The sequence below is a fragment of the Bufo gargarizans genome, chromosome 9 (genome assembly GCF_014858855.1).
Source record: "Bufo gargarizans isolate SCDJY-AF-19 chromosome 9, ASM1485885v1, whole genome shotgun sequence".
Taxonomy (NCBI): Eukaryota; Metazoa; Chordata; class Amphibia; order Anura; family Bufonidae; genus Bufo; species Bufo gargarizans.
The window spans coordinates 150552907-150572184 of NC_058088.1; the positions used below are offsets into that span (position 1 = coordinate 150552907).

Consider the following 19278-nt stretch of genomic DNA (forward strand, 5'->3'; position numbering starts at 1 on the left):
CCTGGCTGGACAATTGTGTACCTGGCGTTTGTGGGTGTAGGAACCCATCCTCGGAGCCGCTTGTGAATGACTGGCCTAAAACCCTATGAAATGATCCCTCTTTCTCCTCCTCCTCCTCCTCCTCCTGTGCCACATCCTCTTCCATCATCGCTCAAAGTGTTTTTTCAAGGAGGCATAGGAGTGGGATAGTAACGCTGAGAATGGTGTCATCAGGACTGGCTATGTTGGTGGAGAACTCGAAACAGCGCAACAAGGACCATAGGTCTCACATGGAGGCCCAGTCATTGGTGGTGAAGTGGTGCTGTTCGGCAGAGCGACTCACCCATGCGTACTGCAGCATGTAATCGCTCATGTGTACCAGGCTGCCCAGAGGCAACAAAAAGCTGTCCTCTATGGAAGGTATATCATCTGTGTCCTCTGTATCCCCCCAGACACGCACCAGTGATTTCCATGAGCTGGTTTAGGTGCCACCCTGCAGTGAACACGGTTCCTCCTCCTCCATCTCATCATCCTCCACTTCGTCATCCTTCAGAACTGTGCCCTGGCTGGACAATTGTGTACCTGGCGTTTGTGGGTGTAGGAACCCATCCTCGGAGCCGCTTGTGAATGACTGGCCTAAAACCCTATGAAATGATCCCTCTTTCTCCTCCTCCTCCTGTGCCACATCCTCTTCCATCATCGCCCAAAGTGTTTTTTCAAGGAGGCATAGGAGTGGGATAGTAATGCTGAGAACGGTGTCATCCGCACTGGCTAGTTTGGTGGAGAACTCGAAACAGCGCAACAAGGCACATAGGTCTCACATGGAGGCCCAGTCATTGGTGGTGAAGTGGTGCTGTTCGGCAGATCGACTCACCCATGCATACTGCAGCTGAAACTCCACTATCACCTGCTGCTGCTCGCACAGTCTGGCCAGCATGTGCAAGAGGCACGTCGCATATGAGGCGGTGAGCCGGAAGGCCAAAGTTACGCTGCAGCGCTGACAGGCGAGCAGCAGCAGGGTGAGAACGCTGAAAGTATGCACAGACGGCCCGCACTTTCTGCAGCAGCTCTGACATATCTGGGTAATTTTTACCCATTATCGCACACCACCAGACTGGGCTTGAGGCTCACTGGCACAAAAAACTCATCGGTCTGTTGTTCCATGCCCGTCCACAGCTCCTGCACGGTGTGGGGTTTGTCCCCCAAACAGATACGTTTTAAAACTGCCTGCTGTCGTTTACTCCTGGCTGTGCTGAAGTTGGCGGTGAAGGTGCTACGCTGACCGGATGAGTTGGCGGTAGAGGAGGAGGAAGCAACAGGAGGCAAAGAGAAGCGCCTTACAATCCTCAGTGGTGGAAGGACATGCGCCAAACTGCTATCCGCCTCAGGCCCAGCCGCCACTGCATTTACCCAGTGTGCTGTTAGGGAGATATAACGTCCCTGACTGTGCTTACTGGTCTACGTATCCGTAGTTAGGTGGACCTTCCCACAGATGGAGTTGCGCAGTGCACATCTGATTTTGTCCCCCACTTGGTTGTGCAGGGAAGGGATGGTTCGCCTGGAAAAGTAATGGCGGCTGGGCACGACGTACTGTGGGACAGCCACTGCCATAAGGCTTTTCAAAACTATCTGTCTTCACCAGAGGGAATTACAGAATTTCAAAGGCCAGTCATTTTGAAATGCTGGCATTCAGGGCCAGGGAACTTGGGGTGGGTAGTGGTACTTTCTCTTTCGCTCCAGGGTTTGGGTGCTAGAGAGTTGAACGCTTCCATGGGACATTGTGGAGATGCTTGGTGATCCAGGTGGTGGCTTTGCTGGCAGATCCTCGGTTTGCGGGGTGTCAGGTGCCACTGTCACTCCAGAGGTGGATGAAGAGGCCGAGACTGCAGCAGAAGAGGAAGCAGGAGGAGCCAGAGACCTTTCTTTGTTTTTGAGGTGTCTACTCCACTGCAGCTCATGCTTTGCACTTAGATGCCTGGTCATGCAGGTTGTGCTCAGGTTGAGAACGTTTATGCCTCGCTTCAGGCTCTGATTGCACAGCGTGCAAACCACTCGTGTCTTGTTGTCAGCACATTGTCTGATGAACTGCCACATCAGGGAACTCCTTAGAGCTGGCTTTGGTGTGCTTGGTCCCTTTTTGCGGTGGGCAGTAGCAGGAGTACTGTCTAGAGGACGGCTGCTCCGCTTTTGCACACTGCTCCCTCTTCTGCTGTGCTGGTGGCTCTGTACGACCACTGCCTCTTCCTCTGAACTACACTGGTCACTCGCATGACCTTGATTCCATGTGGGGTCGAGGACCTTATCATACTCCACATCATCTTCCACCCAGTCTTCACCCCTGCCCTCCTTGTCGGTCTGCACACCGCAGAAAGCCCCAGCAGTTGGCACCTGTGTTTCGTCATCATCTGAGACGTGCTGCGGTGGTCCTCCCATTTACTCATCTTGAAACAGTGGTTGGGCATCGGTGCACTCAATCTCTTCCACTTCTGGGTTAGGGATATGTGGATGGCCCTGGGAAACCCTGCTAGCAGAGTCATCAAAAAGCAGAAGAGACTGCTCAATGAATTGGGGTTCAGACTGCTTGGCTGATTTGCAAGGGGGTGAGGTGAAGGACTGATGGACATGGGCTGCAGGTACCAACTCTGATGTTTCAGCAGGAGACTGGGTGGGAGACAATGTGAAGGAACTGGAGACACTGTCAGCCACCCAATCTACTATAGCCTGTACTTGTTCTGGCCTCACCATTTGTAGAGCTGCATTCGGACCTACCAAATAACGCTGAAGGTTCTGTCGCCTACTCGCATCTAAGGAAGGTGTTTCACTTGTGTGTGTAGCTGGCACAGATCGACTACGTCCTCTCCTTGCAACAGGAGCTCCACCAGCAGCACCACGACCGGGGCCACGTCCCTTATTTGACGCTCTTCTCATTCTTTGCGTTCACCCACCAAACTAACAGATGGTTTATGTCAGGCAAAAAATGTAACCACCAATAGTCAACAATTAAGTTCACTGAGAGTAAGACAGTGCTGGTGTCAAAAAGAGGAAAAATTTCTTGAGGTCACACAATAGTGTGACAGGCGAATTTTATACAATTACTTCACGGTCACAAATTTTTTTAATTTGTCAACCAACAATGTAACTGCAGTATTGACTGATTGTATTTCACTGTGACAAATGCAGCAAAGGCCCCAAATTTAGTATCTTGCCCAGAATGGGTGTTTTTTTTATACCAGAAAATAACAGTGGTATATAACACTTGTATTGGACTGTCAGAAATGCAGCAAAGGCCGCAAATTTAGTATCTTGCCAAAAATTGGTGTTTTTTAAAACCCAGATTATAATTGTCGTATTTTAAGCTTGTATTTCACTGTGACAAATGCAGCAAAGGCCGCAAATTTATTATCTTGCCCAAAATGAGTGGTTTTTTTTATAACAGAATATAACAGCAGTATCTAATGCTTGTATTTTACTGTGACCAATGCAAATAAATAACAGAATATTAGTGCAGTTTTTCAAGCTTGTATTTCACTGTGACAAATGCAGCAAAGGCCGCACATTTAGTATCTTGCCCAAAAAGGGTGTTTTTTAATAACCGAATATTAGTGCAGTATTGCAAACTTGTATTTAACTGTGACAAATGCAAAAAAGGCGCCAGATGTAGGGTATTGCCCAAAAAGGGTGTTTTTTTTAAAACCCAGAATATAATTGCAGTATTTCAAGCTTGTATTTCACTGTGACAAATGCAGCAAAGGCCCCAGATGTAGGGTCTTGCAAAAAATGGGTAATTTTTTTAAACCCATAATATAATTGCAGTATTTCAAGCCTTTACTTGACTGTCACAAATGCACATATGCTGTGCTGATGCACTGAACTTGCATAAAATGGCCGCCAATGCCCACCTAACTAACAGACGGATAAAAGTAATTGTGCACTGCACAAAAAGTGTAAAAAAATTGTGCACTGCACCCACAAAACAAAATCTCTCCCTTACAGCAGCAGCATCCTATCCCTACACTAATAAGAGCGGAGTGACGTGCAGCGCTACGTGACTCCAGCTTATATAGAGGCTGGGTCACATGCTGCACTGGCCAATCACAGCCATGCCATTAGTAGGCATGTATGTGATGGCTTCTAAGGGCACACGAGTTAATCGCTTGTTGATTGGCTGCTCAGCCTTTCAAAAAGCGCCATTAACTCGCCAAACACCAAACCTGAACTTTTACTGAAAAGTTCAGGATCGGGTCCGGGGTCCAAAAATCCTAAAGTTCGATACGAACCCAAACTTTACAGTTCGGTCAACCCTAATAATTAAACAGACAATAGCCATCTTCCTGCATTCAGCCTGATTTAAGTATTTTTGGGTGGTTAGCCACAATTTTTAAGTAAATAAATTAAATAAAATAGTTATTAAGCGTTCCTTTTCAGGCAGTAAATCGTTTTGTTTTGATGGTAACGCAAACCAATGTATCATGTATAAGTAAATCCACAATTTCAAGATACCTGAAGGTGCCTTGTTCACCTGTTTATGAAACAAACAATTATACGCAAGTACAAAATAGATGGGAATGTCCAGCCATCATATGGATAAGGAAGGAGACTGGTTCTGTGTACCAGAGATGAACGTGCTTTGGTCCGACATGTGCACATCAACCCAAGAACAAAAGCAAAAGACCTTGTGAAGATAATGGCGGAAGCTGGTAAGATTGTGTCAATATCCACAGTGAAACGAGTACTGTATCAGCATGGGCTGAAAGGCCACTCTGCCAGGAAGAAGCTATTACTCCAAAAGAAATAAAAAAAAAGCCAGATTAATGTTTGAAAATGCACACAGGAACAAAGACCTGCATTCTGACGAACCTAAAATTTAACTTTGTGCCCATGATGACCATCGTTACGTTTGGAGGAAAAAAGGAGGAAGCCTGGAAGCCTGAGAACACCATCCCAACTGTGAAACACGGGGGTGGAAGTATCATGTTGTGGGGTTGTTTTGCTGCAGGAGGGACTGGTGCGCTTTACAAAATAGATGGCATCATTAGGAAAGAAGGTTATGTGGAAACACTGAAGCAACATCTCAAGACATCAGCCAGGAAGTTAAAGCTTGGGTGGAAATAGGTCTTCCAAATGCACATTGCCCCGAAGCATACTGCCAAACTGGTTACAAAGTGGCTTAAGGATAACAAAGTCAATGTTTTGGAGTGGCCATCACAAAGTCCTAATCTCAATCCTATTGAAAATGTATGGGCAAAGATGAAAAGGCAGGTGCGAGCAAGGCGACTAACAAACTTGGCTCAGTTACATCAGTTTTGCCAGGAGGAATGGGGCCAAATTCCCACCAACTATTGTGAGAAGCTTGTGGAAGGATATTCAAAAGGTTTGACACAAGTCATACAGTTTTAGGGCAATGGTACCAAATATTAAAAATGCCTTAAAACATTCCCTCTCTCTCATTATTCTGGCATTTGGCAAATAATAATAATTATTGTAATCCTAATTGACCAAAAACAGGAAAGGTTCATTCTGATTTCATGTCAGTTATTGAGAAAACCATGCATATGTGTATTTTTATATAGTGTATGTAAACTTCTGGTTTTAACTGTTTATGATGATTTAATAAAATTGAACCCACAAAAAAAATCTAATTGTGTCTATATGAAATAAATAAATACGAATGAGTGAGGGCCAAGGCCTGACCCTTAATATCCTCTTACAGGGAAATTGCTGCCTTAACCTGTGTATTGGTGTACTGATCACCTATATGATGGTTTAATAAAATTCAACCCACAAAAAAATAATCAAAATGTGTGTAAATTAAATAAATGAGAAAGAATGATTGAGGGCCAGGCCTGACCCTTAATATCCTGTTATCACTCACAGGTAAATCGCTACCTTAACGTGTGTATTGGTGTACTGATCACCTATATGCTGGTTTAGTTAAATTCCATAACCCCCTCAAAAAAATAAAATAAAATTGGAACTGTGTGTGTGGAAAATAAAAATGCATTTAGCCCTAATATTACATTCTCAATCCCTGATGTATATGGTTTTTCAAACTAAAAAATAAATTAATACAATATATGAAATTACCTAACATAGAGTTCTCACTAATGTTCTATATGCTATGCTAGATCGATGGTAGAACAAGTGTAGTACAGTTTCCTTGCTTGTAGCTGCTTTTGAGGTTTGCAGTGACTACAGTTGTGCTAGCAGACACAGCCAGCCGCAGCTTCTCACTTCTCCATCCCTGGCTGACAGTTTCCCTGCGTGTCCCTATTTTAAACACTTAATTCTTCTTCTTCTTTGTAATTCTAGCCTTTCCCTTCACTGTCCCTGGCAGTAGAATACAAATACAAACTTGATTGATTTCTGACTGTCCCTGACTCCTTAAGATAATTTTCTTGGCAGACATTGCTGTGATCAAGCACCCTCATTCACAGCTCAGCACAGAATGTTGTTCTGCTTGTTATGATAGGGCACCTTCCTGCCTGTTGCAGCACTGATTGGCTCATTAAGGCTGTCTGTTGGCCTGGTTGCAAATCAGAGCAAGCCCCCGCTCCCACCCCTTCCTCTCAGGGTCATGTGAGAACACTTCTTCCTCCTAAGTGTTTTTTCCCACTAACATGTAGTGTATTAATCTGAAACGAACCTAAAAAGATTCAGTATGAATCCGGTTCAGTAAGAACTGGTTCGCTCATCCTTAGTTCCAACTTTCACCCCACACCAAAGAGTGTCAGCAGGTCAGCACCTTGTCGTGATTCTCTTGCAGTTTGACAGATCTAAATATTTTAGTAGATCTGGATAACATGTGCTTGACATCTAATTTCATGAATTTTAGACCGAAATACATTTCCCTCACAGATACAGTATAAAGTGATATGTAGATTGCGCCAATTCAGTAAGCAAAGCATTACACAAAGTCGGAATATTTTTTTTCCAGATCTTTAGTCACTACCAAGAGATGAGCAAAGTTTTGAAAAATTCTGATCGGTCGGTTCGCTGAATTTCGACAAGAAATTTGATTCATAACAAATTAATTCTTCATGAATTGCTCTAAATCAGGTGTACCCGTATGTCACGTTGGCTGAACGAATGTATGGAGAAGGCAGCTGCAGTGAACCCGCTCCATACACTGCAGGTTCCGAATGTAACCCGGTCGCAATGACGGGGAATGGCGATCCTGCCGAACCCCGTCATTTAACCCCTCAGATGCCACGATAAACACTGATTGCAGCATCTGTGACGTAAGGCAGAGGGATGCTGCCATCTGATCTAAGCCCCCACAGTGAAATTGTGGGGCTCCGATCGGTTGCCATGGCAGCCTGGACGCTTTTGAAGCTTCCCATGGTTGCCATGGTAACATACTTGCTGCATGAGGCACAGCTCAGCCAGAAGAACCTCAAAATGCTTTTCGACCTAATAGTTCTCTATAAGAGCGAATAGGTCAAGGGATCAAAAGACCCTAAAGGGGTTAAAAGTTGTCACTGTAAAAATTAAGTATATATATTTTATAGTTTAAATCACCCCCTTTCCAAATTTTACATATAAAAAAAGCATATTAGGTATTGCCTCATTGAAAATATCTGAACTATAAAAATATTAATAAAAATTTCCTGTGCGCTGATCGCTGTAATGGAAAAAAAAAATTAAACTAACGATTCAGGTTTTTTTCTCACCCTTTGGCCTCATGCACACGACCGTTGTTGTGTCCCGTGTCCGTTGTTCCGTTTCCCGTGATTTTCTGCGAACCCATTGACTTTCAACGGGTCCGTGGAAAATTCGGAAAATGCACCGTTTGTCATCCGCGTCCGTGATCCGTGTTTCCAGTCCATGAAAAAAAATTGACCTGTCGCGGGATGAATACCGGCAGCATCGAATGGATATGTGCGCAGGCCTGGCATTACCCCTATTGAAATACAAATCGCTTAAACCATGATTATTATAAAATTATAAAATTATTATATAGCAAATCATGAAAATGTGATAATGTGAATGAAACATCTATCAACTGTAATGTGAAGAATCATATACCAGATATAAAAATATTACACACTGACGTCATTAAGTGTTGAAAGTACAAATGTGTAATTGAGGTGTAAATACCAAAAATGTAATACAGAAAAAAGTGACACAAAATTTAAAATGACAAAAAAAAATACAAAAAAAAAAAATATATATATATATATATATATATATATATATCCAGTGTGAAATATAGTGCACAGAAACCATGATAAAGATAAAATGTTTATATTAGAAAGTAGTGCTAAAAAGAGAAAAGAGGAAAAAAGTGAAAAGTGAATATTATAATGAAAATGATTGCAAAAAAAATACTAAATAGATACACAGCACAATGGGATTGAGCCTAAATTTTTTTTGTGAAAATGTGTAAAATACATACAGTACACTGATTAAGGTGTATATTAAAAATGAAAAATGTATTTTATATATTCCAATTTAAAGCATGATTCCCTCCGCCACTGCATAATGCCTGCCTACTGCTGCTTTTATAAACTCGTGCACTGCTAATGTATTCCTCACAGGTAGTCTCCTGAGTAGCATACAGTGTACCCTTCCCATGTTTCACTGCAGATCTCTCACTGCTTCCAGTATGCTGTCTCATTGGAACATTTCCATCTTGCTGTCTTACGGGCATGCTGCCACCCTCACCCCCTGATGATGATGCCCCCTCTTCAACAAGATCCCTCATGCAATTGGCTACATCATCATCTACATCTGTTTGGTCATCACTTGTGTCACTCTCACCTGTCTCTTGCGCACATCCCTGAACTCTCGCAACATGTGTCATCGTCGGTAGTTGCACGCCTAGAGGAGTCCACAGCAGACCTCCAAGTTTGGGCTGGCCTGTAACTGCTGACCATTCTCACAAAGCTCATCCTTGCTAAAAAGCGGAGCAGAGCTGCATTGATGCTACACACTGAAAATGGTGTTTTGACAGCCTACTGACGTGGTATGAGAGCAGAACACAAACCTCTGTGAATGTGTCACATTAGTCGTGTGATTGATTCACAAGCTAAATTGACTGAACCGCACCAGGGACTCAGTGTCCAGCAACATGTGCCACAGTGCACTGAAAACTTGAACTACACCAAACACCATGGGCACATGCCCGTTTGGTGTTGGTAACAATGAGGAGGTGCAGAGCAGTTAAAATCTAAGACTGCCCCCCGACATGTTTTGCCAGAATTCTGTCTTCTTCAGGGGCAAATGGGCAGCGACCCTGAAGAAGCCAGAATTCTGGCGAAACATGTCGGGGGGCAGTCTTAGATTTTAACTGCTCTGCACCTCCTCATTGTTACCAACACCAAACGGGCATGTGCCCATGGTGTTTGGTGTAGTTCAAGTTTTCAGTGCACTGTGGCACATGTTGCTGGACACTGAGTCCCTGGTGCGGTTCAGTCAATTTAGCTTGTGAATCAATCACACGACTAATGTGACACATTCACAGAGGTTTGTGTTCTGCTCTCATACCACATCAGTAGGCTGTCAAAACACCATTTTCAGTGTGTAGCATCAACGCGGACGGCGTGACGGCAGTGGGCCACAGCAGCACTCTGTCTATAAGGGACAATTATTGAGAGATAGTGCACATCTCTCTCCCTCTAATCTAGTGCAGTATCACCACTAACAGAGTTGAGGTGCATTGTATTTTTAATCTTTCATTCCTAGGTTGTTTCAGTTCAATAAAGGGTGCATGTTGCATCCATCTATAATATAAATATATACCTTTTTAGAACTATTCTAATAAAAGTTAAGTTTTAACACCTGGGTCAAGATAGGTTTTTCTGCCTAATCAGGCATCTGTAAATAGACCAGCAGTATATTAGACCACCTTTTAATTCTGAGTCTGACACACAGTAAGACTATGTGTAAAATAACAGATTTAGGCTACTTTCACACCAGCGTTTTCCCTTTCCGCTATTGAGATCCGGCAGAGGGTCTCAATAGCTGGGAAAAAAACGCTTCCGTTTTGTCCCTATTCATTGTCAATGGGGACAAAACTGAACAGAACAAAATGAAATGCACCAGAATGCATTCCATTCTTGGTTGCATCCTCATCATGGACAGAATAATGCTGCAAGCAGAGTTTTCTCTGTCCGCGGTGTGGTGCGGAGCAAGACGGATCTGTCATGAATTACAATGTAAGAATACGGATCCGTCCCCCATTGACTTTCAATGGAGTTCATGACGGATCCGTCTTGGCTATGTTAAAGATAAACACCAAAAAAGGGGGGGGGGGGGGGGGGCTAGCACAAATAGTAATAGATATAAACTTTATTATAGTCTCAATCCAAGACAAAATGTAATAAAATACAGGTAAGGAACAATGCTGTGGTGGATAGAGAACACACAAGAAAAGATGGGACACCACTAGTACATAAACATATACATATAAATATCAAGGCTGGTGAAATCATGTAAATATGGCATAGTATATAGGTAACATAGACACAGTGTCTAATACATGAGGCCAGTCAGGGCTAACAAGACAGAATGGAGATCCAATACAATGCAGAGAAGTATAAAGTGCAAAGTGCAACAATACAAAATACATGGATCACACATACTAAACTGTCCACAATAAAGCCATAACATGAGTACCTGGGTGGTGAACCGGAGACCCCAACGCACGTTTCGCGTAAGCTTCTTCAAGGGGAAGAGGGTGTGTATGTACATACACACCCCTTTTTTGGTGTTTGACTTCGCGTGCAGGCTTGGCACGGGTACTCACTTTTGTGAGTCATTTATTGGTGTATATATATGTTAAAGATAATATAACCAGATGCGTTTATAACGGATGCAGGCGGTTGTATTACACTGCACAACAATGATTTTGCTACTGAGAGAAAAACATGTGATTTATACTCAAATGAGCACACTGATTCCAAATATGAACTCAGAATTTGCCTGACACGTCTAGAGTTTAAGTTATAAATGCAAAGCCTATTCAGTTATAATATTAATGCATTATATTGGAAATATTCCAATGGACATCTCCAGACCTGTCCGGACGCACTCAGGCTGATGTCATCAGTAAGTATATAAGGTCACTGGACAGATTTTGATAAAGTTATCTGTTATAGTGCTTTTAATATTTTCATAAAAAAAATCTATATTATCATATGTTACTGCTGCAATCTGCACAAAGCAATCTTTAGTTTCTTCAATTACCACTGTTTTCCTTGAGTTCCCCTTTTAGTTACTGCTGTTTTAAATCCTAAATTATGAGGATCTTCTCAAGATGGCTCCTCTGCCAGTTCTCTGAGGCCAAAACTGCATTCCCTCAGGTCACATACAAACTAACATAGGCTTCCTGCCAGCCAATCAGATTGGATTACTGAGACACACCCCTCCTCATTCTGAAGCCTAATGCAGGCATGCAGTGTGAAGCACCGCCCCTCTGTCTTCCTAGCCGGAGACAGATGACCCATAGCAACGGTCTTTTAAGGGAGCAGTGGAAAGGGACAGGAGACATTAATGAAAGCTGTTATTATAAGGTAATTACAGATCTTTTGGCAATCATTGACAGACTAACTCAGGTATACATGCCTAGCTCTAATAAACTATCAAATAAATAAAAAATATGACAATTATCCTTTAAGATGGATAAATGCGTTGCCTTTCCCCCCTATAGCCGCACGGGGACCCGATGTAACCCCCACCCGCCGCATAAGGTAAAACCGCAAACCGCAGGTCTGAATTGACCTGCGGTTTGCGGCGATCGCAGAAATGGGGTGGTCACGGGACCCCCCCTCGCATTTAGCCAAGATGCCTGCCTTAAGTACCAGGACATGAGGGCGTACCGGTATGCCCTGTGTTCTGAAGAGGTTAAAAGGTTTGTTAACCATTGTCCCTAGCACTTGGCATCTCTGTCCCTATGCTCAGCTCACAGTAAAATGGCAGAGACCGGGCAAGATGAGGCTTTTATAGGGCTGCGACATCAAAGGGGGTGGCTATCTGCTGATTGGCTGGCTGCGCAGCATTAGGTGTCATATTGCGTTCCCGGGTGTCACCGCCAGATATCTGAGAAGCTCTGACAGATGTTCTTCAGTACCTCTTGCTTGAGGTTATTTTGTTTTGCTTTCGTTTTGTCATCTCATTTCCCTCTCTCATCTGTCATCTAGTTGCACTGATTGCATCCCTTTAAATCCCCTCCCATACTGCATCACTTTGCGGTTTATACAACTTCCTGGATTGTGCTCATGCTGGATGCTGCAACTACTGCTTCTACAGATAAGTCTGTTCCTTTATTTGTGTTTTCCTGTTGGCTTGATCCTAGGTGACCCTGACTCCCTCCGTATTGAGTGTAGGGAGTCGGTGGTCGTGTCCCCTCACTATTATAGGGTGTTCAGGTGTCATACAGTCGAGGCACGAGGACATGCAATTATCTATCATAGAGATCTTTGCATGGGCTGAGAAGTCAGGGAGAGCGCTAGGGCTTTTACAGGGCTCACCTTATGTTGCTTAGTTTGGGATCAAGTCAGTCGGATCTTCATTTGTTGTCTTCTAGTTTTCTGCAACACCATCCGTGACACCTGGCTTCTTACTTTCACTTTGTAACACATGTAGCCGCCATTTTAGGGGGGGGGGGGAAATTGCCCACAAAGTGCGAGGAAATTTGGATTTGTGGCAAATCACATTTTTTCCTAAAATTTGGATTCACTTTGATTCGCTCAACATTAGTCACCAATATCAGATCAGTGGGTGTCACCAGGCACCCTTGCCGATCAGCTGGAAGGCTGCTCTTCCATTCATTGTTTACCTGCTCGCTGTCGACATTGACTATCTGGCTGTCAACATTGTAGCAGTGAGCAGGTGTAATCACAAGAAGCTGTCCCATTCACTTCTATGGGATGGCTTATTTCTATACACTTGAATAGCAAGGAGCTGTCCCATTGAAGTGAATGAGATGGATTGTAGTTACACCTGCTCACGGCTGCAATGTTGATGGCGAGCATATAAACAATGAAGGGAAGACTGCGCTAGCATGGAGCGTGACCTTCTCTTCAATCTTCAGCTGATCGGTGGGGGTGCCGAGTGTCAGACCCGTGCTGATCTGCTAAGGATAGGTCATCAATATTAAAATCAAAAAAAAAAACTGTAACACCAATGAAGATATCTCTTCGCAAACATATTCTTCTCTATCTTCTTTTATTTGAATTGCACTCAAGATTTTGTGAAGGTGGCCATTAGAGATGAGTGAAGTTTTGAAAAATTTGATTTGGCAACTTTGTCGAAGTTATCCAAGAAGTTCGATTCATTACAAATTAATTTGTCACATATTGCTAAAAATAAGGTATACCCAGGCCACTCTACCTTAGGGTACGGCTAGGTCGGTTGTGGCCATGCTAAGGTCAAGAACCGCGTGGGAGCTTGCTATGTCTCTCCCAGGACAATGGCAGAGACCGTGCGGGATAAGGGTTTTATAGGGCTGTGACATCACAGGGGATGGCTATCTGCAGATTTGCTGGCTGCATGACTTCTTACTTTCACTTTGTAACACATACAGCTGCCATTTTAGTGAAAAATTATTTATTACTACAAACCACCAGGAAATTTGAATTTGTTGCGAATCGAAGTTTTCCTAAACTTTGGACCGCATTCTGCTTTGAATGCTTTGCTTGGCTCAACACTAGTGGCCATAAATGTACAAAACTGGACAGGATTTAGGATATTTAAAATTTTAATTTTAGAAGGTGTTTTGTACATAAAAATCTTCTTAGTAGAAAAGTTTACATATGGTATAAACTTGGAAGCTTATACTGAGGTCATAATTAAGGATTTTTAATTAAAAACGCAGAAACCATGCATGTGATACCTGCTCACACAAGTTTTTTAATGGATAATCCATCCATTTTGGACTTTTTATGGAGACATCGGGTGCTGGAGTTTTTTCTTGTTTACATAGTTTTCTCTCTACTGCGGGTTCCAAGCACAGATGTCCCCTATTATGAGAGGCTGGAGCTGACTGTGGTTCTGTTTTAAAAGTTTACATATTGTATAAATGCTAAAGCTCATACAGGAAATCACAGTCTATTTTGACAACATTCTTTCTTAAAGAGGACCTTTCATCAGTTTAGCCCTAGTCTAATTATGGTCTTACCTTATAGGGCCCCCACTGATGCCATGGCATTTTTTTTTTCTAAAGACCCCCCCCGTTCGTGCTTTGTTGGCCCCGTTGATTTCGGCGCCTTATATTATAATGAGCTGACTCTGTTATACTAGGCAGAGACTTGTAGTTTCGTTGGGGGCGGTTCTCTTCTCCCTGGCTGTGAGCGCATCCAATCAGAGCGCACCGCTCTTAGCCAGGGAGAATGAGCTCCTCCCTGGCTAAGAGCAGTGCGCTCTGATTGGATGCACTCACAGTCGCCCCCAGCGAAACTGCGAGTCTCCGCCTAATATAACTGAGTCGGCTCATTATAATAAAAGGTGCCAAAATCAATGAGGCCAACAGCGCACAAATGGGAGGGTCTTTAGAAAAAAAAAAGTGCCATGGCATCAGTGGGGGCCCTATAAGGTAAGACCATAATTAGACTAGGGCTAAACTGCTGACAGGTCCTTTTTAAATTTGCAGCCAAAGATTTACTAATTGAATTCAAGTGATTTGAGTGTGCGGATATACACATATGTGTGTGTGTGTGTGTGTGTGTGTGTGTATATATATATATATATATATATATATATATATACTGTATATTCCAAAATCAGGCCAGCACTGTCAATGTAATGCTGCACAGAGTCCTGCAGTTTAGATGAGACCAATCATCTGTTGCATACAAAAGGAAAAAAGCCACGGTACTTCCAAATAAAGTGAAAAAAAGTAGTCTTTTATTCACCTGAGTAGATGTTTCAGTCCTCTTACTGGGACTATTATCAAGCATTGGGTCGCTGCTTATTTGCCTTTTGTGTGTGTGTATGTGTATATATATATATATATATATATATATATATATATATATATGTGTGTGTGTGTGTGTACTGGTTGAACTTTTAGCAGGTGTTTTATACATTCATAAAAAATGTAAACATTTTTGTTTAGCCTTTCTACCCACACATACGTGGTATGCATGAAGTCCACTCAGCATAAACCATTGTTAGAGAACATTTCTTCTACCACTCCTATTTAGAACCTATCTAGTTCCTTTATATTCCTCGTGGACGTTTGGTTATTAATTCTATTAAGTAAAAAATGATTTTGGACAGTATTTTTGTTAAACGTTTTCTGAGATTTCATTATGAAAAAACCCATTTAACATTTAGGGCAGACTTACTATTGCAAATATGCCTTAATTCTTGTTCACGTGGCTTTCATCACATTTGTTAAAGGGACATACCCATCTCAAGTTTAATGGCCAAGATGGGAATAACCAGAGTAAACTCCGGCCATGGTAGGCAGAGTTATGGAAATGGCCAAGTGGGCTGCATTACACAGTTTGTCACTCGCTAAGCAGTGAATGGAAACTATGCAAGCAGACTAGCACAGATAACTCCTGAGCTGCTCTATTTGTGCAGCACCCATTCACTGCTATAGGAGAAGCACAGCTGTCTTGGATGTTTCTATATTTCTAGCCATCTCTGGCTGGCCTTTTACACAGGTTATTCCCATCTTGGCCATTAATAGAACCAACTGAATATACAGTACTGTCCACTACAATGTTCAAACATCTCAATCAACATATAAAATAAAAAATTACATATTTTCTCATTATTGTTTTTTTTATTTATTTTTAATTTTAAACCTGGGCAGGAGCCCACCGGCACTAATGTGTGACTCACAAGTCCTAGATTTCTTTACATTCTGATATTTTTGGGATGCTATATTGGTCATGCTCCAGGTAATTTATGCTACGCATCTATATTTTATAGATAACCAATTATGATTATTAATGGATTAGTAAACACATCCACAATGGATCATTACAACTGATCATGTTCTTATAGATTGTTAATAGGGTGCTATAGGCTAAAGACCAAATGTTTGTTTGTCTTTCTAATAAAATAATGTCTTTTTTGTAGATGGATACACAACAGATGACATTGAATTCTTCTGGCAGGGAGGGGAAGAGGCAGCCGTGACTGGGGTACCTGCTCTGGAACTGCCCCAGTTCAGTATCATTGAAACCAGACTGGTTACTAAGAAAGTTGTATTTACTACAGGTAAGACTTATACATGGACATATCATGATTTTGAGGCAAACGCAGTTTGAATTAAAATTGCTTTTTTTTTAAACCATGTGTTTGCTTCTATGGTATGCATTATTTTAAAGTACCTAACCTTTAAACTATTAATGAATAGTACACTTTGTGTACATGTACACTATTTCTTGTCATTATTTGACTTGTATCTGGCATTTTAGCAGTTTTCTCCTCTACAGGCCCTGTCTCTGGTTTACAGTTTTCCCCAGGGGCGTACATACAGGGGTCGCCTGTGGACCCCTGGCCCCGCCCTGCAGTAGTACTGTGTTTGCTGCACTGCTGCGCCTGCCTTGCCTGTATAATAACCAGGGCGGGCGGGCGGCCGGCCGGCCCGGGGCCTGCCGCCCAGTGTTGTGTTTCTGTGTGGCAGTGCCTGCTAGGCCAGGCCTACCCTCCCTTGAGTCTCCTCCTCCCCCTGAGTCTCCTCTCGGTGTGGCGTGCCTCCTCATTTCCTGTTGGGCGGCCGCACCGGACATGACGTTTCCCTAGGCTGCGCACAACACTGACGCTTAGATGCAGGAGGGAGAAGGGAGCACGTGAAGAAGAGAGTTGGGCAATGTTACTGTGTCTGTATTGCCTTCATAATATGGTATGGTAAATACTTCATTGGCCTATCAATGGCTTTTAACACTGCTATATTTCTGTAGCCTGCAACCTCTGACTGCCCAGTTGGACTAAAACTACTACACCCAACATGTTCTGGCAGTAATAGTAAATGGATATTGGTGCAATTCTGAGCTACTAGTCTATATAGTACATAATGTAGGCAATTATATCACTAGGCTTCCAGGCTCATTGTTAGTATATCCCAGTTCAGGCCACTAGGTGGCAGCACTAAACTGTGATATAGTAATTTATATAGAGAATAATGGAGCAATTTCCATTATTCTGTATAAGTTGCAATCTGATGAAAAGTAATAAAAAAAAGTTTTTCAAATATATAAAAAACTTAAAACGTAAAATCACCTCACTTTCCCCAAAAATCTACGAAAAAAGAATAAAATTATGGACATCGTCACATGCGAAAACACCCATACTATTAAAATAAAATGGTGCAGGATGTAACAGAAAAAAATTAAAAAGGCTGATTTGCCGTTTTTTCATCACTTTATCTACCAAGAAAATTTAATTAAAAGTGATCAAGTCATACACACCCCAAAATTATACTGTAAAAAAGACAGATTTCCCTCAAATGAGCCCCACACATCTCTCTAGACATAACTATAAAAAAAAGTTATGGGGGTCACCGGGGAGCAGGGGCTCTGTTAGGGTTGCCATCTTTCCCAACAAAAAATTATAGTTACACAAATTAAAAAGGTTGGTCTGTCTATTTAAGTTTTATTTAGCCTCTATTTTTTTAAATGATTATGCTGGGATTCAAACTCACAGCCTTCTACATTAAAGTCGAGAACCTTAACCACTGGGCTATAGACCTTCATGTTAACCTGCTGTACATATATTATGGCTAAAAACCTTAGTAGTAGTTTCCACATATATTATATATTCATATATATCAGAAATATGATTTTATATATATATATATATATATATATATATATATATATATTAGTAATTACACATTTATTTTGTGCAATACATTTTTTTTTTTACAATTAATAAAAAAAAATATAAAATTATACTTCTGCTGTATAGGAATACCTAACACATGAGAAACTACTAAGAGGTTTTTCTAGCACAGTTTAGCATTCAGCTTTATAGCTCAGTGGTTAAGGTTCTTGCCTCTAATGTAGAAGGTTGTGAGTTCAAATCCTGGCAGAAACATTTCTGTAATAGAGGCTAATATAGACTTAAATACACTGGGTGTCTGCAAGTATACTGATGATGCATAGCACTGACTCCATATATATGGTTATAGCCATATATGGAGTCATAACAGGGACTCCTATGCCGGCAACTGGAGTCCTGACTGTTCATGATTCCCTGTACAATCTTCAGCAGCACTGGGGTATTCCCTGTACAGTGATCTTCAGCATAGACCTGAGTGGGCCCCATAGGAGGAGTGGGCCCAGGTTTGATGGGTGCTGACGCTGGCCCTGCCTACTAGGTCTACATCAGGGCAATGTCTCTGTGAGACAATACACCTTTCAGTTCCAAACCCTGGCTTTGGAACTGGGCTGGAATAATAAATGGCGGTCTTTTGGGAGGGTTTGGCAGGCCAAATCAAGGATGAATGTTATGTTGCTTCTACTCTTGATGTCTTGATTTCTCTGGCCACACGTATCGACCTGCGGTTTCAGTAGTGATACAAGGAGGCAGCTTGAGAAAGAAGACCTCTTCTACTGGCAGTAAAGTTCCTGAGGCCACTTTCTCCATCTCCGACTACCTCTTCAGGAGCACATGTGCAGATACACCAATTATATGTTTATGTATTGTACCTGCCCTCTTAAGCCAGAAAAACTCTTGAGCCTAGGGTCAGGCGTAGAAAATGGTAAATGAGATGGGCCTGTCGGCCCGCCCCCTTTCCCACCCATGCCCACAATTTTAGACCTGGCATGAGTGGGGTGAAGTCTCAAATAGCGGCGCAACTAACTCTTGCGTCGCCATCTGCATCTGAAATACTCCTAATATGGGGGTATTTCAGTATAATAAATGATCCCCTATGTTCTCATCACGTGCATCTATGCCCGTTTTGATGCGCCCCATAATCTTATTGGCCCTTGCAGCAGCTGCCTGACACTGGTTTCTACAGTTAGGTTTACTGTCCACTAAAAGTCCTTTTCCATGTCAGTGTTACCCAGTGTTTTATCCTTTAATACAGTATATACAATTGACTTGCATTATTCCTTCCCATGTGAATAACCTTGCATCAGTGGCGCAGCGTGGGTTACGCCGCCTTTTTTTTTTTACAGATTATGCAGTAGATTTCACCTGTAGTCCTACATAACACCACAGATAATACGGTGATAAATCTGAGTATAGATAATGTAGTAGATGGGTGTTAGGCCCCAGAATTCAGAACACACAAAGTGTGACCTGAAGTCTGGGTCCAGGCTTCGGCAGTGTGGGCCAAATTCTATATACCCCCAACCCTACCATGAAACAGATGTTTGGATGGACATTACATAC

At 42.4% G+C, this 19278-nt stretch overlaps 1 protein-coding gene across 2 annotated transcripts in view; it reads left to right on the forward strand.

The window, feature by feature from the left end:
- Window positions 1-19278, forward strand: part of LOC122946757 (gamma-aminobutyric acid receptor subunit beta-4-like) — a 454454-nt gene that overhangs the window by 348235 nt on the left and 86941 nt on the right. For both annotated transcript variants that reach the window (XM_044306553.1, XM_044306552.1), the window contains exon 7: window positions 16012-16152. In XM_044306553.1, coding sequence (XP_044162488.1) covers window positions 16012-16152 — 141 coding nt within the window. The remainder of the gene's footprint in view (window positions 1-16011; window positions 16153-19278) is intronic.